The 25,913-nt window shown below is 39.9% G+C and overlaps 2 protein-coding genes across 3 annotated transcripts in view; both read left to right on the forward strand.

Moving 5' to 3' along the window:
- The first annotated feature begins 9,204 nt into the window (after positions 1-9,204).
- rbm44 (RNA binding motif protein 44) lies at positions 9,205-18,784 on the forward strand. The gene is given in 17 exon segments (XM_036574555.1): positions 9,205-9,343; positions 10,827-10,881; positions 11,027-11,133; positions 11,251-11,332; positions 11,569-11,699; positions 11,803-12,962; positions 13,050-13,129; positions 13,393-13,569; positions 13,728-13,908; positions 13,984-14,030; positions 14,160-14,205; positions 15,493-15,598; positions 15,900-16,034; positions 16,141-16,211; positions 16,883-16,953; positions 17,135-17,372; positions 18,512-18,784. Coding segments are annotated over 17 exon segments (3,099 nt in total).
- Positions 18,785-22,230: 3,446 nt separating this feature from the next.
- itgb5 (integrin, beta 5) overlaps positions 22,231-25,913 on the forward strand; it is a 40,423-nt gene continuing 36,740 nt past the window's right edge. For both annotated transcript variants that reach the window (XM_036565722.1, XM_036565730.1), the window contains exons 1-4: positions 22,231-22,779; positions 23,541-23,626; positions 23,916-24,123; positions 24,285-24,534. In XM_036565722.1, the coding sequence (XP_036421615.1) occupies positions 22,698-22,779; positions 23,541-23,626; positions 23,916-24,123; positions 24,285-24,534 (626 nt within the window). In that variant the 5' untranslated portion in view covers positions 22,231-22,697. The remainder of the gene's footprint in view (positions 22,780-23,540; positions 23,627-23,915; positions 24,124-24,284; positions 24,535-25,913) is intronic.

Genomic DNA, 25,913 nt, shown 5'->3' on the forward strand with positions numbered 1-25,913 from the left:
CCACTCAACATCTGCTCATCTTTTTACAGAAAAAAAATACTGCTGGTTTTATGGTTGTAAGCCTTTGTGGGAGTTAGAGGGGAAATTTTAATAACCCTAAAAGCACTGAGTGTTCTATATTATGGAACTCTGTCCACTTTATACATTCTTTCTTTGCAAAGTGTCTGCTATACATTTATTCAACTATGACATGCATTTTCTAAGCAGTGTTGACTACAGAAAAGCCTTTTACTGTGGACCACAAAATTATGGACTGGGCATCTCATCATTCTAATGAGGTACTAGTCAACAAACTCCAGTCATTACAAAAAATGGAGATTTTACATCGGCAAGGGCCGCATATTGCAACAAACAAAAGAAGCAGGACTGGAGGAAGATGGTTGGTGGAATAAGCATCAATATCCTTCGAACCGCAACACATAAAAAATCAGGAAGGCCTGATGGCCCTTATCATGCAAGTTAAAAAACACAGTTAAACAATGGGACTTCAGCTCAACATGAAGAAAGCAAAGGTTATGACAAAAAACTGCTAACTTTGTCACTAATGGTAGTGGACAGTTTTTGCCTATTTGGATCAGTTATTAACAACAAAGAATCCAGCATTAAGACATGCAGCACAGTTTGGCATTCAGTAGAACAAGCATGAAGGAGCCTGAAAAAATCTTCAAATTGTATGATTTGTGTCTACATACAATGAACAAAACTGTCCAGGCTATAGTCTTCTGTGGTTCATTATGGATGTGAAAGCTGGACAATAAAAAAGTGGCACACAAAAATATTGATGCATTTGAACTTGAAGTGTTGGCAAATATTTTTAAGAGTAAAAAAAAAAAAAACAAGCAAAAATATCCTTGACCGAATTAAGCCTCATCTTTCACTTAAAGCCCAGATAACCAAACCGAGGCTCTTATTTTAGACATATTATGAAACTAATTAATAGGAAAAGATAATTATGCCTGGAACAATTGAGGCAAAAAGATGGATGAAGACAATGAGAGGAATCATCAACAAGCTATTAAGAAGTCTAATATTTCAAATAGAGGAAGGATATTCTGGAGGAACACTTTCCATATGGTGACCAGGAGTTGAAATTGATTTGATGGCACTTAATAAGTACAAAGCATTCAAGTGTCGTTATTACTACACTACTGTCCTCTGATGCGTCTGAATATAACCAAAGCCAGACATCATCGTGATTCTAACACATAATTTAATATTTTGTTGTTATTTAATATTTCAAAACATGACATTTTCTGTGCTCTCGCAGCCTAGCAGTCTCCCTCACAGGGACCACTGATGTTCATTAAAGTTAGTCCATTTACTGCAGATAAGATGATCAAGTCAGGCTTATTTCAACTACAGAGGGACCAACAGTGTAAGAAGTGAAATGTGGTCAGTCACAGAAATCTCATACAAACTAGGAAACATCATACATCTTACTTGTTAGACATGGTGCCACTAACAAACTGCAGTTCAAAAAAAACATTATCTCACACAGCCTCTTATTCAAACCATCAGGACTTCTTGAAAACTGAATCATTCGTTTTACCAATAAACAGCAATACAATGACAAATCACCATGAACAAGCCCTTTCAGCAACCAACAGCCACTTTAAATGGTCACAAAGCAATAAAAGATTATAGCTGTAATGTATGTCTTGCCTGACAGTACCACACATGCTGGTCACGTTACATCAAACACTATATATAGACAAACAGAAAACATATGTGAGCACATGTGGTGCTATTTCCATAGTTTTTCCTTTGTACTTCTTCCTTTGTCAGTCTGACATGGATAATGTTGGATCTATTCCACAGTAAGGTTTAAAGTAAAAGTTACATTTTAAATGTTTAAACTTAAAAAAAAAAAAACTAGCAGTTTAGGGCTAGTAATGAGGTAAAATAATGAAATAATGATGTGATTTGAAACAGGTTATGCCCAACAGGTCTAATGAGGATTTGGTCCTAAAGCATAGTTCGGTATAGAAAGATAGGAAGAGATTTGGATATTTCCCCCCTTTACGGTGCATAATAATTAAAAGTTTCAAGGAATCAGAAAGAATTTCAGTGTGTAAATGGTTAGGAGCTCAAGCCTAAGCTCAATAACTGTGCTCTCCGATCCCTCAGACTGCACTGCATCAAGAACCATCATTCATCTATAATAATATAACCACATGGGCTCAGGATTACTTTGGCAAACTTTTATCAAGCACTATAATGCGTAGTATATTATATGTAGCACAAATGTCAGGAAAACTTTACTATGCAAAAAGGAAGCCTTATGTTAACCTTGTCCAGAAGCGGCATTGACTTCTCTGGGCTTGGAGGCATCTGGGATGGACCATCACACAGGGGAAACATTTATGTGGTCAGACAGATCAGTATTTCAGGTCTTTTTTAAAAGAAATGGACGCAAATGGTTGCTCTTGACCAAAGACAAAAAGGATCATAGAGTCAAGTGGTAAATGCTTTACTGTTCCAATGTTTTTCAAATATGTTGCAAGAATCAATATTGAAATGTGTTTATGTTGAAAAAACAATGAAAATTTATGGGGTAAAACATCAAATAATGTGCTGTTGCATTGTTTCAATGTAATACAGGTGAAAATAATTTACAAATCGTAAGACTTACATGTAACACATTCTTTATTGTGCAGTTTTGCCTGTGAATTCTACAGTAAATATTTTAATTCATTTCTAGGAATTTTTCAACATTATAGTTGCAGGGTCTTTTACAGTTTTCAATTTTCCCTTTCAGTTATGGACTGAGAGATCTGTGTTGATTTTTATCACTTGGTTTTGTTTTCATATTAAAGAGGTGGGATTCACCTTTAAATTGAAATCTTTCTAAAGCTTTTAAAACTTATAACTGTAATTTTTACCTGGTTTAAGATAAACATTTCATTTGAAAGTGTCAGGAATCTAAAGAGTTAGGGTCTAAAGAGTTAAAAAAATAAAAATTACTTGATTGATTGTCTAAATAATCACTGGATCAGTCCATTACCAATATAATCAATAGTGGCAGGCCTCAACATTACAAGGCAATACGGAATACATTGTTTATTCCTAACTACCTTTTCCAGATACCAAAACAAAACAAGATGGATACTAAGATAAATTTGGAAAAGCATATTCAAATAGCTACAGCCATCCCTATAAAGTACATTTTATATTAGTTATGAAAAAAAATAAAAGAAACTTATCCAGGAAATGCCTTGACCCATAAATTAAGCATTTTGCAGGAAAATGCAGTACACCTCAGCAACTTCTTATACCTGCAATTTTTGGAAATATGCTGACATTGCGTCCTTAGACATAGACATAAGGAGGGAGTACCAGTATGGCGGCCAAGTGGCTACACTTCACTGTGTATATAGTGACATCATCAATCTAATTCTTTGTATATATCTGTGGTCTACATAGAATGTGTCTGCTAGAAATCTTCACAGATACAGAGTTACTGACTGTCATCTAGGGACTCTTATATTAGTAGCTAGTGTTCTATTGCTTTCTGTTTGGCTGCCAGCCTGCTGTACAGGGGGAGGTCATGTTGACTTTACAATTAAGAGAATGTGAAGGATGACCAAGTAGCTGCTGACACAGATATTTGCCAGTGAAACACCTTTCAGCAGTGGATGTAGAAATACTGTGGGAATACATTGACCCCAGTGGCTACCACTGGCTGGATTAACAGCATTTTTCCACTGTGAAGTGCAGTACAGTGCGGTTACATATCTGAACCCAGAACCCTGTTTGAGTACCTGTGTCTGTTTACCATCAGACAACAGGATTAAGGAAGTAGACGGAGTTCTCTGTAGCTTGTGTGGTCACTTGATTTCACATACACATCTAGCATTACTAGTAAACACAAACAACAGTAGCAACAGTGAACAGTGACAGAGCTTTAAGTCCTTGTTTGCCTCTTGCCACTTGGTTTTATGTCATAGAGATTATAGATAGCTAGTGTTTTTTATTTTATTTTTATTTGGTTTTGTTTTGGTTTTTATTGTCTCTTAGCCAATTTACAGGCCCCTCTCCGCTTTTCAGTTTACCTCTTATATGAGGAGGCTGCTGTTAGTTAAGGTGTACAGATAGCTTCTCAAAAACCAACAGGAACTCTGAGAGGATGCAGATATCTTCTGCTAAGCTGCTGGGTGTAGGCTAGGCAACTATCTCCACACAGTGTGGCTAGGAGAGGACCCTGCTGCTAGCCAAGGGGAAGCTATTACCTTCTGCTAAGGCACAGAACTGGCAGAAGCAAGGAACAATCGACCATAGATCTGCGAGACGTGGTTAGTAGAAGTAGCTATCACAAACCAATGGGTCGTGTTTAGCTTAAACTAAAGCTCCAGATGGCTGTAAGTAGCTCCTTCTGAGACGTGTTCCGTACTGAACTCATACGGGACGCGCTTTGTTCCCTATTCTTAAGACGTCAGTGCAAATCTATAGGAGAGAAATATTACAGGTTAGACTATTAAGACATCGCGGTTTGTCTGAGACTCAGCCCAATGACAGCTGGGATAGGCTCCAGCACCCCACCGCGACCCAGAAGGATAAGCGGTTTAGATGATGGGTGGATGGATGGATGGATGGATGGATGGGTTTGTTTGAGACAGTTGTCTGTCATGTTGTGTTCAGGACCCAAACAGAGAAAGCGCGTAAGTCAATCAGAAGCGCTGACAGGGTTGCTACGATATTAAGAAATTTGCGAGCAAATTCCGAGCGGAACACTCAAACTATGCACGTTACATGCAAGTGTGTATATGTAGCAATTTAGGGGTTAAACCAGTGGCCCCACCTTAAGTTGTAGAGCCCTGGTTTGCTGATTGTACCCCGTACTGTGGATAGAGATTTGATAGAGCTGAAGTTAGCCTCTTATTTTCATTTCCCGTTCCACCTTAAATGATGTAATCTTAGCGCTTACACTCAGGCGCCTGTTCGATCGCTAGCGTGTCAATGCCGCACTATTTAAGGCGGAACGGACATTCCTGAAGCAATCAGCCTCGAGAGATACGAATGAAGCACGACGATGTGGTGCTGCTAACACAACACGCAGCGCTCCACTTAATTTATTAGTGTTTTCACCATTTTCATACGTGAATTATGTGAACTTTCGTCAGTTTTATTTTGTCACTATGTACATAGGCACATTGTTTATCTCACTATAGCATATAAATAAAAGATAAGAGTAAGAAAAGAAGATGAAAATGCACAGATTTTAGTGGTTAACCAAATCTGCTTAAAGTAGTTCAAACTAATTTGTGATAAAAATCAAATAACACAATATAATACAAAGAAGTCACATGCCAGCAAAGAATGGCACATAACTGAGTTAATTGCAAAAAGTGACCACCTTTTCACGGCTTATACATAAACCAAAAAAAAGCCCCCTATTCATGGGAAAATGCAAGGAATGTCAGCGTTTTATGAACCAAAATTGTTTCAGTAGGTAATACACAAAAAAGTACTTTTACCACTTGAATCACTATGCAAATATGAATGTAGTTAAACTACAAGCAAGCTACTGCAAAATGTAGTTAAACTAATTTAGTTTAATTACATGTAGTTCACTACTTCTCAACACTGACAGATACACTGTGATTATTTTACTATAAAAGTTAAAGTACATTATATTTAAGGTTCATATAATGTAAACAGTCACAACTGAGTAGCAAATAATATTTACCATTTCATTTGTAACAATAATTTATACTATAAATAATATATGTAAAACTGTTGTTTTGTGCAGCCTAAAAAAGTCTTTAATGCAAATCACATATATTCCTTTTGCTCAAGGAAAAAAAAAATTAAATTCAGGATTGTGTGTTTTTTTTATCTTAATACATGGACCTATAGATACACTATATTGCCAAAAGTATCACTTCCATGGCCACAGGTGTATAAAACCAAGCACCTAGGCATGCAGACTGCTTCTACAAACATTTGTGAAAGAATGGGTCGCTCTCAGAAGCTCAGTGAATTCCAGCGTGGTACCGTAATAGGATCTCACCTGTGCAACAAGTCCAGTCGTGAAATTTCCTCGCTACTACATATTCCACAGTCAACTGTCAGTGGTATTATAACAAAATGGAAGCGAGTGGGAACGACAGCAACTCAGCCACGAAGTGGTAAGCCACGTAAAATGACAGAGCGCAGTCAGCGGATGCTGAGGCGCATAGTGTGCAGAGGTTGCCAGCTTTCTGCAGAGTCAATCGCTACAGACCTCCAAACTTCATGTGGCCTTCAGATTAGCTCAAGAATAGAGAGCTTCATGAAATGGGTTTCCATGGCTGAGCAGCTGTATCCAAGCCTTACATCACCAAGCACAATGCAAAGCGTTGAATGTAGTGGTGTAAAGCGCCACCACTGGACTCTGGAGTAGTGGAGACGTGTTCTCTGGAGTGACGAATCACACTTCTCCGTCTGGCAATCCGATGGACGAGTCTGGGTTTGGTGGTTGCCAGGAGAACGGTACTTGTCTGACTGCATTGTGCCAAGTGTAAAGTTTGGTGGAGGATTATGGTGTGGGGTTGTTTTTCAGGATATGGCTCGGCCCCTTAGTTCCAGTGAAAGGAACTCTTAATGCTTCAGCATACCAAGAGAGTTTGGACAATTTCATGCTCCCAACTTTGTGGGAACAATTTGGGGATAGCCCCTTCCTGTTCCAACATGACTGCGCACCAGTGCACAAAGCAAGGTCCATAAAGACATGCATGAGCAAGTTTGGTGTGGAAGAACTTGACTGGCCTGCACAGAGTCCTGACCTCAACCCGATAGAACACCTTTGGAATTAATTATAGCGGAGACTGCGAGCCAGGCCTTCTCCTCCAACATCAGTGTCTGACCTCACAAATGCGCTTCTGGAAGAATGGTCAAAATTCCCATAAACACACTCCTAAACCTTGTGGAAAGCCTTCCCAGAAGAGTTGAAACTGTTATAGCTGTAAAGGGTGGGCCAACATCATATTAAACCCTATGGATTAAGAATGCCTTCTGCCTCATTTCATATCACCCCCAGTGGTGTGAACCAAAGAGAGCTGTATGATTTGAAATACTTCCTACAAGTTACATTGTCTCCCCTAGATTTTTTTCAGAACAGGTGTCAGACCTTTGGTACTTTAGCATATAGAATCTGAAAGGAAATGATGATAATGTGGTTTATATATGTTTATATTACACTACTGTTGCACACAGTCCCCATTTTAAGGCATTAATAATAAAATTAATAAAAAAATAAATAATTATTAATAAAAATGTAATACTGCTCTCTGTCTGTATAATCATCACATATGCATATTTGCAACCTTTACTGGAATCGAGCACCCAGGCAGTAGAGCACCACAACTTTTACCAAGAGCTGCGAACGTAAAATAAAGCATGGAATATACCAGCACCAGTACTGTACCAGCAAAAATAAGTTTAAGCATAGGATATACCAGTCATTTCACTTTTCCTTTTTGTCATACTACAATTCACCAGGCATGCATTGTGGATCATTACACAGCAGTGTTTAACACATAACCACTTATTTTATGAGTATCCTTTTTTTTATCAAAATACTATTGCAAACATTAATGCTAATTTCTGCCGGTACCTCTTCACTGCAACTTAGGTTAGCACAAGCTGTTAGCATCTCTGAGGGATTTGAGATTCAAATAACTAATCTAGTATTTTGATTTATGTAGTAATTATTCACTCTTTTCAAACTGTTTACAATTTATTACATTCAGCCTTTCAAAATATCTGACTGTGACTCCATTGTATAAGGATGACTTAAAAAATTAGACTTAGAGCAAGAAATTAAACAATGTGGGAAATTATGTGGCACTTAAAAAAAACATAGTAATCATACTAATAAGTTATAACTTGTTGTTGTACCTCGCTTATTTGAAAAGTTATCAATTCGCAAGATAACATTAGCTAACTGTTTTTTATGGACTACGAAAGAAAGACTTTTCTCCAGCTCTTTTCTTCTACATGTACATACGTTTTCTTTACTATACATACACTGATGCAGTTCTAGTGAAATAGAACCGCTAAGATTGCATACCCTAGATGCACAAAAATGTCTGGTATGAATAATCTGGGCCAAGTTTCCCAAAAGCATCTTGGTGTTAGGATCATCTTAACTAAGAGAGAGAGAGTGTTCACTGTGATACTCACGCCACCATTTAACAAATGTGCTAAGATGCTTTTGGGAAACTGCACGCAGTTTAGTTTAGGCCTATATGAAGCCAGTTAGCTATTTACCTTTGCTTTGTTCTTATAAAAGTGAAACTCCACCGATTTTTTAAAATTCTATATAATTAAATGGTCGAGATGTAAATAAAGTCATTCAAAGTGTTTTGAAGAAACTTAGCGAGAATTGTTCACAGGGGTGGTATTAGGAACCAGACCTCTGAAGAGTTTAATGCCTCTAAAAGCTCCCTCACACAAAGTTATTACATGAAATGGTTAAATACATTCGGCCTGATGTCTGGGATGTCGGTTTATGATAGTTTTGTGATAAAATGTTGGCTTAAAATATATTTTAATCCATTTATTTTAATCCATTCATGACCGAGGGGTACATGCAGGGCACTGTGAGGCAAAATAGTCCCTAAAAAAGCTTTTTTAGATGTATGACTATTTAACCATCATCAACATTACATATAAAAACTCAGAGGATATGTGTAGGTTCACTGGTGGTTTTAGATAGTAAATAAAATGTTTTTATTTGTGTTGTAGACATTGTGTTCCTGGTTCCTATCACCACCACTGTAATGAAATCCAAATTGGTAAGTTTCTCTACCAAGAACCATTTCACATCAAACCACTCTGAATGACACTTTTTATATGTCAAGGACTGGATTATTCAGAAATTCGGAAAAATGGTGGAATTCCCTTTTAATAACCTGCACGGTGCAGTAGCCCGATAACGCCCATTACAACTTGGATTCCAGGCTAAATTAATAATTGAATCTCATTGGCCCTTGAAGCACGTGCCCTGTGCACGTGGCTAGTTTTACTTAGTGGACTGATGGGGAGGGACTTGAAGGTGAGATTTAAAAATGGTTAAAATGACTCGTATTTGTTAGTGGCTTTGTTGAATCGACATAAAAGTAAATAGGTCCAGCGACATTCCTTAACTATATATGGTTTATTTGGGATAAACCCAGTGGTAGTGGATTTAAAGTGAAAGTGGTGTCTCTTAACACTTAGATCATGTGGTATCCTCCGTCGGTCTTGGTGCCGTGTTACTTAGAGCCCTACTCACGCAGACCTTCAGATGTGTCTACCACAATGATGTGGCAGATGAGACCGTTTGAACAACAACTGTACCTTGCAACGAACGGAATAATAGGTAAGTTTGACTGTACCCATATTAGGGGGGCCCATAGCGCGGCTCCGTCTACCAGGCCCACTAGCTGCTCTTAGCGGCGGAATAGCAGGGTAACAGCACAGTGCGTGCACGCAGCGGGACTAACACCAGGTACTAAAGGCATAGGTTCCAAGGTAAGGGTCCAGTGTGGCGGGGCACTGTTTGTAGCCGCCTTGGGAATACAAGCTGTCTAGCACCGCGTTAGTGTTACGTTCCACATTTTAACAGTGCATTTAAAAAGAAGCGTTATATCGATCTGTTTTAGGTTAATTTATACAAGGACTTTTATGTTAAAAAGCCTGAATACGGATGGAGTGGTGGGTTATCGAGGCAGAGCAGAGGGCTGTGTTTTTAGCCGTTAGTTCTGGCGAGGCCGTGTTCGGCGCCGTTATCAGCTAACTTAACGGTAAGTTAAGTAAAAATAAAGCTGCGTTAACCCCGAGTCTAAGTTTCTTCCGAGAATCCCGACATTACAGATTTTGCAGTTTGCACTTATTGATAGCCAACATTTAGCCAAAAAACTTGAATATCCGAGTCGCAAAAATTAAATCCTAATACCTACCTAACGAACGAACCGAATATTTGGGATCCGCCCTAATTTGATTAGGATGTGAGCGAGTGCTTCCTGCCTTCAGATACAGCCATGAGCCCACACTGCTGTTTCTGAGGTTGGCATAGCAACAACCAAGAATTGATCGGCTGAGCAGCCCGCACTTTTCGACACACGTTGGAGGATTAATTTGTCTTCTGCTTCATTTGGGCTTTAGGTTCTCCCCAAAATCAGCTCAGACTGGGCCGCATGCATCAGAGCTGTAAAGCACATATCAAGTTCAAGCTCCTGAATGAAACGGTGAAACTCTCCGTGCTCCTTTGGCCCTTGTTGAATGTAATGTAGCCTGCTAAACATCGCTGTTTACCGTGTTGTGGGGAGCAAATTAGCCGTGGTTTTCGTCACATTCTGCCTGTGTGTTTCGTGTTTTGTATTCGCGGCGCGAACAACGCGGCGAAATCCCTCCCCTCCAAAAAAGGTTTTTGTACAAAAAAAGTGTAAAGTGTAAAAAAATGTACATATATGTACCGCTGCTAAAAGCCGGTGTATAACGGGCTTTAGCAGCGGCCACGGTGTGATTTATTAGCTCGTAGCTGGCTAGGATGGTAGGCTAGCTCTAACTACAGTTGCTAGCTTTGCTAGTGGTCAGTTTCCAGAATTGACCTGCACACGCCTTAGCTCGCTACTGTTCCTCCATTTGTGCAGTGTTTCTTTTGGCTTTTGGGGCTAAATATGACTGTAAAATAGAATTAACTTACTGCATAATACTGCCGTTAACCTCTATACTAAACTGAAATATTTTGTTTTTTCAAGTGAAAGATGCATTTTTGTAAATATAAAGTGTTTATGCGAAGTTAAAAACATGACGGTACATACAAACTGAATATAAAATTGGTGTTTTGTGTGTATTCCAAGGTTTTCGAGACTGTCCCTTGTATGTGGAGGATGGAAGGAAATTCCTGTTGAACAAGTAGGTTCTTCTCTTAACTAGTTCAGAGCTCAGATGTGAAACAGTACATCTCACCAGTGTTGTAACCAGGTGAACGTTTGCACAATAATATGAAGTAAATTAATATACTTCATTGTTCTTATGGGATTCCTCATGCTTCTTGTAGGTCTGTGTTTGATCTCATAAATGTCAGTCATTTTCTGGAGTTGACCGATCCAAAGTTGCTTGGCTGGTATCTTTCCCTACCAGCAGAAGACCGGAAACTGATACAAGGTTGGACTGATTGTGAATGTCATGGTTGTGTGTTTCTTTGGATAAATTGCGTAGTTCCTCATTATTACTTGTTTTTGTCATGACATATGAATCTGTATAACACTATCTTGCCTGCAGAAGAAGGAGGATTTTTCCAATTTCTGCAAAGACATCCTGCTCTTGAAGTAACTAGGCATATTGTTCACTTGAAACGTAAGTTAAATTAATCAGTTTTCATTCAGTTCCATTGATAAACTATGTGAACAGAAGCGGACTAGGTTTAAAATCCTTCAATATCCTTTTAGAGCAGGTTCTAGGAAACCACATTGCTCTTCCATCAACTGATATGTCATCAAAACTCAACAAGTATGTTTTTATTTATTGCTTAAAACTAAAAAATTTTTGAAACTGCTGTGCTGAAGATGCTTATGTTGCATCTGCATAATGTGTGTCTAGATCAAGACACCCCATGTTCTATGGTACATTACAGTGTCTAAACTGTGGTACAAGTTGTTCATCTGGGGCAAAGAAATGCAGACGCTGTAACACACCCATCTTAAACCCGGAGAAAAACGTTTGCATATCAGGTAAGAGATGGCAGATAGAAGTCAGAAGAGAATAATTGAACCTACCTCCTTTCTAGCCAGTCTGTCTGCTGAGGACTTGTAACATTTTTGTGTCTATATTTAGAGGAAGAAAAATCGCTCGGCTTGCTACCAAACAGCGTGAAAGAGGAGCTGAATCTCTTGAAAGCTGAAAGAAATAAAGTATCCATGAGGAGCCTTGACCAGTTAGACTACATTAAGAACACCTCAGATACTTCGTCTGCTCCTTGGATCGCCTCTGCAAACAGGTGCCAGCAAGCTTTAGATGATACCCATGTAGCACAGAACAGTCCATACCAGCAGGAGACATACTCTACTGAGGCACAGTATTTGTCTCAGCTGTGGGAGGAAGGCGTGTGGAATGATGGGACTGATGTCAAAGTCTTTAAAGATCCCGTGCCACAGGCAAACTCCTCACTGGACATGGAGCTTGAGAGGCAGAAGAGTGACCAAGACCAAGGACATGCTCTCATTGACACCAGTGCAGATTTTCCTCATTTAAATCAGGAAACCCCACCGGAGTACTACAGTCTGAACAGCACTGGGTTGGAGCAAACATCTGCTCAATGGAGTGATGCCACTGAGTCACTGCAGCCAGGCCACAGTGACTCCCTAATGGCCACTAAAGACAGCACTGAAGTGTCCAGCATTGATGAGCCTGTAGAGAATCCAGCTGCTCCTGGTCCTGAGAATTGCACCTTTCCTGATTCTGTATCTTGCAACTCCTCTGAGTGGACAGACTACACAGAGGATTACCAAGACCTCGGCAATGAGGATGACTCAGGATGTGATCCAAAGACAGATGAATATCATAGTGTAGTTGATGAAGGTCCTTCAAGTTCAGGAGCACTTGTCAGCAATCCCAGTTTGTCAGGATCAGGCTCTGGCTCTACACAGTGTACTCCTGCAAGGGTGTCTGCATCTGTGGAGACTTGTTTGCCCTCAGGCCAGAGTGAGCTTAACATCAAGTCCACCAGATCATGTCAGAAATGTGAGGGTACTCCTTTTCCCCTTAGCGTGAGCAAGGCAGTGGATGCCACTGGTGACTTCAGGTCTTGCTTTACATCTACTCAGGCAACAGAAGTTGGCCAGAACACTTTTGTGAAACCTTGCCGAGATGTCGCTCTTGGTACTGAGTCATTCACTGTTAACTGTGAGCAGGAGACACAGACACTTCAAGTGTCCACTTCTGAGAAATGTGTCATTACTGAAGTCCGCATGTCTGACCTGGATGTTCTTTCTGAGGTAGACATTAAGTACATATTTATATGGAATTTCCAAGTGAAAAATATAGTACCTTATTTAACCCACTAAAACATATTCCATGTTCAGGAATTTGAGTACCTGAAAATGATGGAAGAGGAACTGAAATATTTGAAAAAGAAAATTGCAAGGTAACAGAGTATTCAGCAGTGGCTGACATTAGAGCTATAATTCAGTCGTATTTCATAAATACTAATCTAGTATTTAACATTTCTTTGGCAGTTTTTAAAAGGCAGTCTGATATGCTCAAATCAGATTTTTTCTTTTTTAAATGTGATTAAATGGCCGACATGTGTTCCCTTTTATAATCTTGATCCTTAATGGGGTGATCAGACACATTGGCTAACTGGATATGTGGGTGAAAATATGAATTCATAGGCACCGAAGCTAAATATCTTAATGTCAAATCCAGTCCAGGCTGTGACGAAGGGCCTGGCAGCACGAGGCAGAGGAATGACTGTGGTTGTGATGCTGTCCATCGTGCAAGACGGGCTGAGCTGCATCTACTGGCTTTGCAGTTTGTCATGTGCCAGCAGCACTGCTGGAGGTGCTTTTACACGTCTCCACTGGGTGAGACTGCACTTCAGAGGTAAAGCATTTCTGTTCAAAAGAATGTAAGAGCTACATCAGAAATTTAAGTAAATGTCTGTACAGTATGGAACTGCCATAAGATAATCAAAAATGAGCCCATCACAGGTTGGATATTGATTCACTTCACCTAAAATAAGTGTTCCTATCTTTCTACAGGACTGAAGCACTGCCAGGTGTGATGTTGCAGACCCTCAAGACACTGGAGGATGATTACCTCAAGATGAAGAGGAAGATCTTGGGAGGGATTCACCTTGATGACCTTAAGCCATTGTCTGTGGACACTTGCAGAATAACTACAGGAACACGTTACAGGCCTGCTTTGGTGGGGAGTTCACATGTGCCTTTAAAATCCTAAAAAAAGTTCTTAAAGGACTTCAATGTGTCAGCAATTTTTTTGTTTGTTTTTTTTAAGGTTTTTGAGGCCTATTTAGGAGGAGATCCACTTAAGGAGACGTCCAGGTAGGTGCATCTTATTCTGAGGTTATGAATCCCTTTATTTATTAATTGTTTTCAGGTTGTCTTTTTATTATGGAGTGTTCATTCTAGATTACATACTCATTTTAATGTTTTAACTTTGTCTGTTGAAAGCTCTGGTGATCTTGATGCTGAGGACCAGCTTGACCAAGCCAGTCAGGTCTTTAACATGGAAACCATAGATGGAGGATTGCTCAAAAAGGCTACCTCACCCCAGGTTTTACAGTGTACACAAGAATTTTTCATAGGGAAAGAAGGTCATCTGATCTCTCTCTGCTGTTTGCATTGAAAACATAGGTTCACAATGAATTGGAAGTGGTGCATGTAGCAGGTTGTATAACATGACTTTCCATGTCACCCCCACTTTGTTATATTTGACTCTGTCATTTTTTTCAACACTGACAAAACTATAGTAACAGACAGACATACATTTTTATGAGTGTTTCCCCAAAATAGACTAAAGTTTCTCACATGGATGACTTCAGTATCACTTCCCACAAATGGCATCAACACCAAGCCATGGTTTCTGTAGTTAAAATGTAGTTTAATCTTCAATTCAATATTGTGTCTGTACCTACTGTATGGTTGCGGTTTTGGAAAAAGATTTATTTTTTTTTTAATTCATTATTAAAAAAAAAAAAAACCCTATGGTGAAATTCTTATTAAAAATATTAAATTCAACCAGCAGATGGTGTAGATCTGCACATTAGAAAGAGACCAAGGTTTGATCACATGGTTGAAACCTGAACAAAGATTACTGAACAGGCTTTCCTAAGCAAAGCAGTAATGCAGCAGTTGATGGTGGGGCTCTTTGGTTAGTGTGCACCAGTGGTCACCATCCCTGGTCCTAGAGATCTGATCTACCTATCTGTGGACTGTAGCTCGAGCCACCTTCTACCACACCTGCTCCAGCTAAATAACAACTTCAAATGTCCTTGATTGGCTGGATCAGATACCTTAGTGTAGGTGTGGGGAGAGGGCAGGCTGTTAGATGCAGGTTGGAACTAAATTCTGCAGCAAGGTAGATCTCCAGGAGGTGGGTTGTATACAGATAAGCTGCTTAATTAGGTATTGTGTCTACACTCATCGTCCGTTTTCGTTCTACTACTGTAGGTTTTGCTTAATTTGTTTGCCCTTGCTTCATGTTGTTCATAAGTATCTCCGAAGACCTGCCACTGAGCAGGTATTGTTTGAGTGCAGAGGCCTAGCTCCCCTTTTAAACACTAGGTTTTGGTGGCTGGTATCCCTATAATTTAACAAATCTGGTCGTACAACTTCGATAGGCAGTTTTACACCAGCTCTGCCGTGAGTCACAGAGCAGCTCCATCTTTGTGTAGAAATTTTAAGTATGAACATCCTTGTGTACTGTTTCATAAAAGTATTGAGAAGTATTGGCTCTGAGATGCTTTTCTTTTCTTTCCTCTCTGCTCCTGGATGAAACTGACAGGATAACGCTGCCACATCATTCGAATCTAAAGGTGACAGCAGTAAGAGATGCAGAGCTGTGTATGTCCTTAACCAGGAATCGGGGGTCTCTAGTGACACTAAGCCTGGTATGACACTAAAAGCCACATTAACATATATCATGGCAGTACTGTAACAATAAATTTAGTAATAGATTTGGTTAATATTTAAAAAGGAATATTGATTGTAATGTGATCATGGGCACTTTTTTGAGGGGATGTGTACTGACCACTAAGTAAATTTTTTTTTATTTTTTTTTTAAAAGGGAGTTAGTGAAAATTTGTGACCATTAGTTTTATCACCATCAGTGCAAAAATACAAATAAAGGTTCTGTGAATATAGCTAAATTCACTGCATCTTTTAATAAGTGATTTGTGTATGTTCATAAAGGTGTTCTTAAAGACCTCAACAGCAGTGAGGCGTGGTTTGACGCAGAGGAAGAGCTTGGGTGTGATAACCGGTGTTCTAAGGAGAAGAAACAAACAGGACAGAATGACAGAGGGGACATAAAGATGGAACATAAAGGTGCAGTCACTTTTTTTTGTAATGCCCTCCTCTTGCCTTTTTGCTTGAAAGTCTACATTACCAGATACTGCTCTTGTCCTGATTTCATTTGCATTTTTTTTTCTAGGTGACAGAGATGGGAATGCAGATCAAAGTTCCTTGCTGTATGTCACTGACCTACCAAGTAATGTTACTGAGGTGTGAGACTGATGATAGTAAAATTCAAATAATCATAGTGCAATATGAAATTATGTCCAAAAGTTTGTAGACACCTGCTCATCTATTTTTGATTTTATTTCTAAATCAGGGGTATTTATAGGTACTTGTGCTTATATTTGCTGCAGTAACAGTGTGTACTCTTTTGGGAAGGCTTTTATACTAGATGTTGGAATATTGTTGTGAGGATTTGATTGCTTTCAGCTGTAAGAGCTTGAGGTCAAGTACTGATTTAGTCCTGGGTCATAAATGACACTCCAAGCGGTGTTCATTGGTGCTCAGTCACTCCAAAGAATGCAGTTTCAATGCTCCACAGCCCAGTGCTGGGGGGCTTGATACACCTCTTTCCAGTGCATGGCACTGGGCATGATGATCTTGGGTTCATGTGGCTGCTTCAGTGTTCCATTCTATTGGCAGTGCTTTTCTTTGGAGATTGTACAAGCTGTGTGTGTGCAGTTGACACCTGTGTCAGCAGTTGGTGCATCTTTAAATGTAGCTGAACTCACTAATTAGAAGAGGTGTCTAGATACTTTTGGACAGTATGTTATTAACTTGGTATCTCAACAAATCAAATGACGCCCATGGACTAGTGTAGTTAATGATAATGTCCTCCAGAGGGCAGCAGAACTCACTAAATAATGTGCTCATTGTAGTGTGATTTGCTGCTTTGGTTTGAGCGGTTTCATGCCAGTCAAGTGACCATCACCACTTTCAACAAAAACAGGTAAAACCTTTTGAAGATCTAAAGCCTTAATTCTGGACATACATTGGAACAAAGCTAGTGACAGATTATGCACAGTATTCAAACTGTCTTAAGATGTTGATTTGGAAAAACAAGGTATGCTCAGCGTTTGAACCAGATTTAGCCTTAAATTTCTCTGTCTTCCGTGTTTTTGTTTCCATAGGGCTGCAGTAGTGATTGTAAAAAGCCCCAGTGATGCAGAGAAAGCAGTAAGGGAGATGAATGGTCAATCCATTCGAGGCCACACTCTCCATGTGGAACACATCCACAGGTCTGCAGCAGGCGGTCAGGGCCCCATCAAAGTGCCCTGTGCTGAATGTTTCCCAGCTGCCTGTAAAGCCGGGCCTGTAGGGGAAGAATTGCGCATGCATGGCTTACAGAATGATTTCCAGTGCTCCAGAGTGAGTATAACAGATCAGACTTTTCTAAGGGTGTTCTTACACCTAATTTGTTTACGATAGTCCACACCAGGGTGCACCAATTTACACGTGAGTGCTCTTTGATTGGTCAAAGAATTTGGTGGGGGATGCATACGCATTGTTACCCATCATGTAGTGCCAAAACATGGCCAATTGTAAGTATTAACTTTGACGAATCGATCATTGTATGTATTGCAGCTCAGTCAATCACATACTCTTGATAAACAGTTGAATTCAACGTTAGGTTGCATGAAAGTAGATGCTTAATGTTTAGATGTGTCAGAATGTGAGTAATAAAAATTAACCATACTTGATTTCTGCTTTTTTATTTCATTGGTTTAATAGCATATCAGGTTGAATTTAACCAGTCAGGGTGGTGGTGTCTGGCCAAAGCCATCAAAAGTATATTGTATGTATAGATGGATGCGTGTATATGTGCCAAGATCAAATACCTTGTCTTGGGAGGGCAATATGGCAAAAAAATCACAATACAATATTTTGACACCCAGACAATGCACTAGTAGTGCCATTTTTGTTTTGTGTGTGTGTGTGTGTGTGTGTGTGTGTGTGTTTTCCTCTCCTCAAAACCACCATCAAAAACTCTAGGCACAATGGATTCTATATACTGCACTGCACTAAATCCACTTAAAGACTAACTATGAGCAATTTTCAATGAAACATGCAGTTAGTCAGTGTTCTTTTAAATACTGATCTCTATAATAAGCCAAGCCTAATATTTCACTAACTTTTATTAACCATAAAATTGTCATTGACTACTTCTAGCTCATTTGTAAGTAGCAGTAGCTTGGACTATAAGAATGAAGTGTCTCTAAAGAGTCACACCTTAAAACAGGCAGATTATGTGGACAGTAGCACACGGACATGCAATTAGAAAAACCATGTTCTGATACTAGAGGGACAGAAAACAATGATTTTTTTTTTTTGGAGTACCAGTGGCGTGTCCAGACCCATCAAAATGAACTGATCTGAAAAAGGTTAATGTGAAAGCATTCTTAGATTAGTTATAAATGGCATGCATGTGTGGGATTTAATAGTTCATACTTCAAGCATGTGTAGTTAAGCACTGAGTCACACTCCTCTCTTTACTTTTCCTTTCTAAGCCACTCCGCTGCAGTTTGGACAGGCTGATCAATATAGACAGTAAGCCCACTGCATCTGGTACCTGTGTGCCACAGCACTATGCCACCATGGGCAGCTTTGACACGCTCATGGCCCGCTTATCGGAGCGTCACCCGAAGGTGAGCCGACAGAGGATCGTTGTTGCGTTGCTGGAGTTACGAGCTAAGCACCAGGGCTCCCTTAGCGGCCTACCCCTGAAAGCTATAGCGGACATGGCCTCTGACCTTCTCACTCAGCAAGCCGCAACAAAATGAGTGGGGCAAAGGTCACATTTCCTTTGCTTTAAAATTCTCTAACTGAGTCAGTGCCCTTGTAATAGGATGAGCCATTTTGATTTGTGGAATTTTATTCCTTTTCTGAGTACCTTTTACATGTTTAATTTGGTTGTGAAGAAAAGAGCACAATCTAAATATTTGTTTAAAGTGTTTTCATTTACCTAGAAAAAGCTACCTATAGACTCAGGCTTAAGTTAAAACAAAGCTATTGCAAATTGTTCATTTATATTTGATCTTCAGTCTTCAATACTGTGTAAAGTAGAACAGCCATCAAAATCAGAACATTGAGACTATTGTTTTGAAGTAAAACAGGCAATAGTATTATGTCTTTGTGCACTGTTGACCTTATTTTGCATTACCAATAAATCCTTCTGTATTTCACTGTAATATTGTGTTATTTCAGAGCATTCATTTTAAATGCTGCTTAATGTTCTGCTCCCTACTCAGTCAGTGGAGGGAGTTGGTGTACTACCTTTTTTGCCATAAGTGGAGCAGTTCGGCACTGAAGTTATATACTTTTGTAGCATGACTTTTCTTTTTCTAAGTGGTTGTATTTTTCAAAGGTAGAAAAGTTGCCAATTTGGACATGAACATTTATGGCTGCAGCAATCTAATCACTAAATAGAGAACATAAATTTCTCTACAGTACATCAGGGACTACATTATGAATTCTGTTTTAAAGTCAACCGAATGAGCACAATTTTAGTACTATGAATAATGAAGGTGAATTTTGAAGGGTCAAGCTGGCTTTATGTGAATTTAAAGTCACAGGATAGGAACTCTGTATTAACAGACACTGATATTACACTCCGGGGAAGCATAGTTAAAATATTGATTTGTTAATGAAAAATTTAGATATAGTACAGTAGACTGTGTACACTATGTGGCTAGGAGTGCTTGTAGGCTAATTGTGTACAACTTACTGTTCAGTTAAGGACAACCTTCATGGTCTGTAGTCGTAATATGAAATGCTAGTGGTTGTGGTATATTGTTGCCCTTTTTGTCCAACTATCTATCTATCTATCTATGTATCTATCTATCTATCTATCTATCTATCTATGCTGCGCCCCTTTCACTGTCATCGCACCCATTTTGATGTTTAGGGTTATTCCACAAGCAAAGACTAAAGTCTGCATTCTGAGTGGACTCTTTGCAGACTGGATGCATGGCAGAATTAGACTTGCAGCACAATTTACGTTGTCTGTATTGTGCAGGTTAAAGGGCCTATTTTGTGGAAGATTGGATTCTTTCTTTCTTTTCTTTTTTAAATAGGAGTTTGAATTATGTAAACAATGCCCAAGTTTCAAAACACAGCATTCACTCCTCTATAAGATTCCATCTATGAAAACCAAGTTGCAGAAACAGCCTGATTTTAATTCATTGTTTGTAATGTCATGAAAACCAACGTTTTCATGAATCTTCCATATTCGTCTTACAGTACTATAGCTTTGCCCATTCACACTAAAGTTATGAGGAATGTTTTAGTCTGGGCCACTTTTTGAATGCAGCGCAATACTGGGTAGCCAATCAGAGGAGAGCTCATTTACATATACCACTCTTAAAAGCACAGCATCAGAAACGGCCTGTTCAGTTCTAAGGGATAAAGAGAGGCTGGGAAATAGTCATGTAAAAATGTTACAAAAGCCCACTAATAAATATCTGGCTTTGCCCAGACTTGCAGACTCATGGACTTGTAACATTCGTACGTGTTTATACACCAAAAACAGGCCATTTCCAGGCCTCTTTTTATCCCTTAGACTTGAACTGGCCATTTTTGATTGTGGTACTGTCTGAAATTCAGCAGGGGTCACTAGAAGCACAGACATTGATGTAAAGAGGGGCAAGAGTATCATTCAGCCCTGTGAGCCGATAGATTCCATTATCTGGAATGAAGGGGCACCACTGAATACATTTGCAATAGAATCCTCACAGCAATTTTCCAACATCTAGTGTAAAGCCCCTCCAGAGGAGTAGAGGCTGTTACTGCAGCACAGGGGGGGGACAAACCCCCTGTTAATTTCCCTGACTTCGAAAAAAAAACGTTAGATGATTAGGAATCTACAAGCTTCTGTACATGTACTGTACCACTCAGCTGTGTTTCCAGTGCTTTAGTGTTTTAATGCGACGGCCTTTGTGCTGGACACGTGGCTGTATTATTAAAGAAGATCACGTGACTGCTGACTCTGCGCGGGAGGAATATTCCCCAGTTAGTGTGTAACGGATACGAGGGAAAACAAATGCTCCCCATTTTAATGGTGTTATTTGAGGCCAGTAAATAAACCAAACTACACCTAACTATAAAGTTAGATTTACATCGAGCGGTTTATTTATATTGCCTGCTATTCACGCAGGTTGTATTACAGGGCATTTCCGCGTGTCTGGAAAGTTTGGAGCACAGAATTTATTTTAACAGCACTTAGAAAAAGTTGGGAAACTGGATATTATGTTGTCCAAGAAATACAGACTCGAAATACCATGGTTGCAAAAAACGTTTTGGGGAGGTTTGTTCTGTAGAGATGCTCGCATGCTTTACCTTTGCTATGTTGCAGTTAAAGGGGAATTCCACCGATTTGCGAAACCCCTGCATAATTTAATCAATTAAGTTGTAAACAACGTTATTCAGAGTGGTTTGATGTGAAATGGTTCTTTATAGAGAAACTTGCAAACTTGAATTTCTTTACAGTGGTGGTGATAGGAACCAGGGGTCACAATGTCTACAACGCAGATATCGTCATTTTATTTACTATCCAAATCCACCAGTGAACCTACACGTGTCGAGATTTTATATGTAATGATGAGGATTGTGAAATGCTGTTTAAGCAGGAAAAAAAATCTTTGGGGGGACTATTTTGCCTCACATGTACCCCTCTGCCATGAATGTGTTTTTAAAAATGCATTGTAAGCCACGGTTTGATATCAAAACTTGTAAAACGGCGTGTCAGGCATCAACGTGTACATAACCGTTTAATGTTATAACATCATGTGTAACTTTCAGTGGCACTAAACGCTTCAGAGGTCTTGTTCTTATTAGCACCACTATGAACAAGTCTGGCTTAAACGTTTTACTAGAACGGAGCATTTCACCCCAAACCACTCCGAATTACTTAGTTTACATCTTCGAGATTAAATAATGCAGCTAATGAAGGAAAAAAACAATGGAATTCCCCTGTAATGCTTAACAAATATTGAAGATTGAGATAGTCTGTAAGGTTGTATAAGGAGCTCGTATACAGTCTTGGAATTTCTCCATGTGAGAAGTCAAGAAGTCCGTACTGGTTTCAGTAATGTTTTAGTTGTAGTCGATATTAATCTGTGAGTCTACATAGAGCTAACGACCGTCCTGCACACAGTATCAAAGCAGCAGTGAGCTGGGCGGTGAACAGATGACAGGGTTAATGTGACTGAGCGCCTCCTCACAGCGCCATCTCTGATGGGCGGAGTCAGAGCGGCGAGCGGCCAAACTTCCACAGAAAAAACAACTGCAGACGGAGCTCAGTATTTACCATCACTACTTTCACTGTTTGGTTGTTTCGGGTTTTTGCACAGTCGGCATGAACTTTACGTCAGTAATTCTGAGTGTCTTGTTCAACTTTAATGGAAGTGCAGGGCGGGAATGTAGTGTATAAATCCATGATGATCCCGAACCAGTGCGGATTAACGCAGCCGCTCCACTACAAAGAGCAGCAACGTTAACCGTCTGCAGAGGATCTAATGCCATGCAGAGGTTTGTCTCGGAGGTCTGTTTACGGAGGGTTCATTACTTTGCTGGAGCTGGGATGGACCGAGAGAAGATTTCTCCAACCCTCGACCTGAAGGATTGTGTTTACCGTTCGTGATTAAATCCAACAGCTCTTCGCTTTAGAACTCGCCGCGTTTCTTAACTTTTCCTGACATGATGAGCCTCTGGTGTTGCACGCAACGCGCAGCTCTCCTAACTTGCATTGTAGTCCACTTTATTAGTCACAGCGTCAGAGGTGAGTGAGTTTTTGGGTGTTTTGGGGACTGAAATCATTCACTTAACCCCGTCGTTCTGATTTGAAACCGGTTGTCTTTTAACCCTTGAAATGTTCTCTAAAGCAGTATTAACAGTTCTGCAGACGCACTGATTTTTTTTTTTTAAAGTCATCTTGTTGTAACACACGAGTCAACTTCATTTTTTTTGAATATCAAGAGTTGAGTCAGGTGTGTTGGAGTGGAGCAGGTAAAACACAGCAATGCCCTCTGCAGGGGTTCAAATCCCAGTCCTGGCGACCCAACACTGCACATTCAATTCAACCTATTAGCTAATTAGTAAGCACCTTGTTGGCTGGATCAGGTGTGTAGAGTGGAGAATCCACAAAAATGTGCAGAGCAAACGGTCATCAGGACTGGGATGGGGAACCACTGCATTACAGGACTGGTGTGGGCACAAAGGTTCAGTTCAGTGGTCTCCGGCCCTGGTCCTGGAGATCTACAACCCTGCACCCTGGTGATCTGTCACACCTGATCCAGGTAGACCTCTAACCTTAAATATTAGAGTTAGATTTGTTGGATCTGGATTCTCCAGGGTGGTAGAGCTCCAGGACCTGGATTGAATTAGTTATGAGAACAGTTTAAAAACATTGTAAAGGGTTCCACTCTTTTGGTGTATCCAGACCCTGGAATATGAATCAGTCGCTACAACAGTTTTCCAAAGCTGAAGAAGACATCTTCATAATATCATATTAACGCTGCTTGTTTTTGTTTTTGGAATCAGGTCTTAACGTTTGCATGAGTGGAAGTGCCACATCGTGTGAAGAATGTCTTCTCATCCACCCGAGTTGTGCCTGGTGCGCTCAGGAGGTAGGGACCCATTCCCTAAGCAAGGTTTATAATGCATTACTGCAGTGCCACATGTTTGAGAGCCCTAGTCTCAAGCAGAAGGACATGCTGAAGTAATAGGACTGTAAATAATTCAGTTCCCATGTAAGCTTTTGAAGGCTTTACTCAAGGATTCCTTTTGCAGTATGCATTGCTTAACTGATGTTGCAGCGTTGTGTTATGACTTTTCAGAAGCTGCACACAGACTTGTTCTGCCACTTATCCCTGCATTCACATACGGGATGACCAGGACCTGTGTTCTCTTTTTTAGGACTTTGGAAGGGCAAGGACTCTCACCTCACGGTGTGATTTGAGCCAGAATTTGCTGAAAAGGGGCTGCGAGGCTCGTTTCATAGAAAATCCAAGGAGTGTCAGTTCTATCCTCAAAAACAAAGCCCTGAGCTCCAAAGGCTCTGGGTCAACCCAGTATGATGTCATCCAGATACAACCACAGAAGATCTCTCTCAGCCTAAGGCCTGGTATGCGCTTAGTACTGTCTTCTGTGTGCGAGTGTAGTTTGAAGTGGATTTGCCAAATTTCAAAACTCTATATAAAAATATGGAAAGAGAATTTGTGGCCACACATTTCAAAATTGCACTATTTGGAGGAGCCCTTCAGTGTTTTCTTTAATATTTCTCAGGTGATCAGACCTCTTTTGAGGTGCAGGTGCGGCCAGTTGAAGACTATCCTGTTGATCTGTACTATCTGATGGATCTCTCACTGTCCATGAAGGACGACCTGGACACTATTCGGAACTTGGGCACAAAACTGGCTGAAGAGATGAAGAAGCTCACCAGCAACTTCCGCCTTGGCTTTGGCACATTCGTGGATAAGAACATGTCGCCCTTCTCCTACACAGCTCCCAAATATCAGGAAAATCCCTGCAATGGGTAAGGGAAGAACAGTGCTCTTTAGATATACTTTCACATTGTATAACTAAAGTGCTTCTGTTGTAGGTTCAGGTCTGCTGTGAATTAAGACCGTCTCTGTTGACAAAGAAGATTTGATACAGTTGCATGAAACTATGTAAATATGTACCAAAAATACGTGAAAAGTCTCCTAACCAGATTACTTTGCACATTAAGTGTCTGTTTTCTGGACATGTATTAAAGGGAAATTGTATAGATTTTTCAAAATATGCGCATAGTTGAATTATTAAGATGTAAACAAAGTAATTCAAAGTGGCTTGATGAGAAAGTAGTATTGATAGGAACCAGGGGCTGCAATGTCTATGACACAGATGTGTTTATGTAATGTTGATAATGGTAAAGCAATGGTAAATCGGAAAACTAATTTTTCTTTGAGGATTATTTTGCCTTATAATACCCTGCATGTATCCCTCTGCCATGAATTGATTTAAAATTATACCTTTAAGGCCAAAACCTTCTCTCAAAACTACCATAACACAATGCTATAGGCATCAGGCAGTGTATTTGTAAACATGTCTTGTAATAGTTTTCTGTGAGGTTGCTTTTAGAGGTATTAAACACTGACTCATCACCAACGTTGTTAAAAAAAATCAGTTTTTCTGGAATGGAGCATTTCACAATAGATCACTCTGAATGCTAAGTTTACATTGTAATGATTAAATTCTGCAGAAGTTTGGAAAAAATGTTGTAATTTTGGACTCACTGATGGTGAATCACCATTGAAAGTTCATTTTAGTTTAGTCTTTGACTCAATATGGGTCTGAGAAACTGGCCCTGGGTCTTAGAAGTGTTCTTCTAACCCCTTATCCAGAATGGAGGTTCACCAGTGAATGCTTTGGCTTTGCTTAAATTTGCATCACTTTTATATAATTTCAGAAGATCATAGGCCCATATTCACGAAGCTTCTCAGATCAGGAATGCTGATCTAGGATCTGTTTCTATTAGTTGTATTATTGTAAATAAGACATGCATTTCCTAATTCAGCACTCCTACTGGGTACAGACCAGTGTTCTTATGTTCATTTGTTGTTGTCATGCCGAGGCATGTAGACGATGGGCTTTAGAGCAGTCAGCAGAATGTGATGAGACAGGAGTGCTGACAGGCTGCACATTTGCCCCCAAGGCGTGATCACTCTAAGTTAGTGTACTACCACCATGCATCAGTGCCCATGTAGGTTATGTCCCAGACCCTCTTATGTGCTACTGACCATGCCACTGCAGGAGCGCACTGTGGATGGCTGACAGGGGCAGCCCTTTGTGTTTTACCCAAAACACACCTCTGCTGGTCCTCCCTTGCAATTTCATCAAAACAAACAGAAATAAACCTCTCACTGAATGCTT

Source organism: Colossoma macropomum, unplaced genomic scaffold (genome assembly GCF_904425465.1).
Source record: "Colossoma macropomum unplaced genomic scaffold, Colossoma_macropomum, whole genome shotgun sequence".
NCBI lineage: Eukaryota > Metazoa > Chordata > Actinopteri > Characiformes > Serrasalmidae > Colossoma > Colossoma macropomum.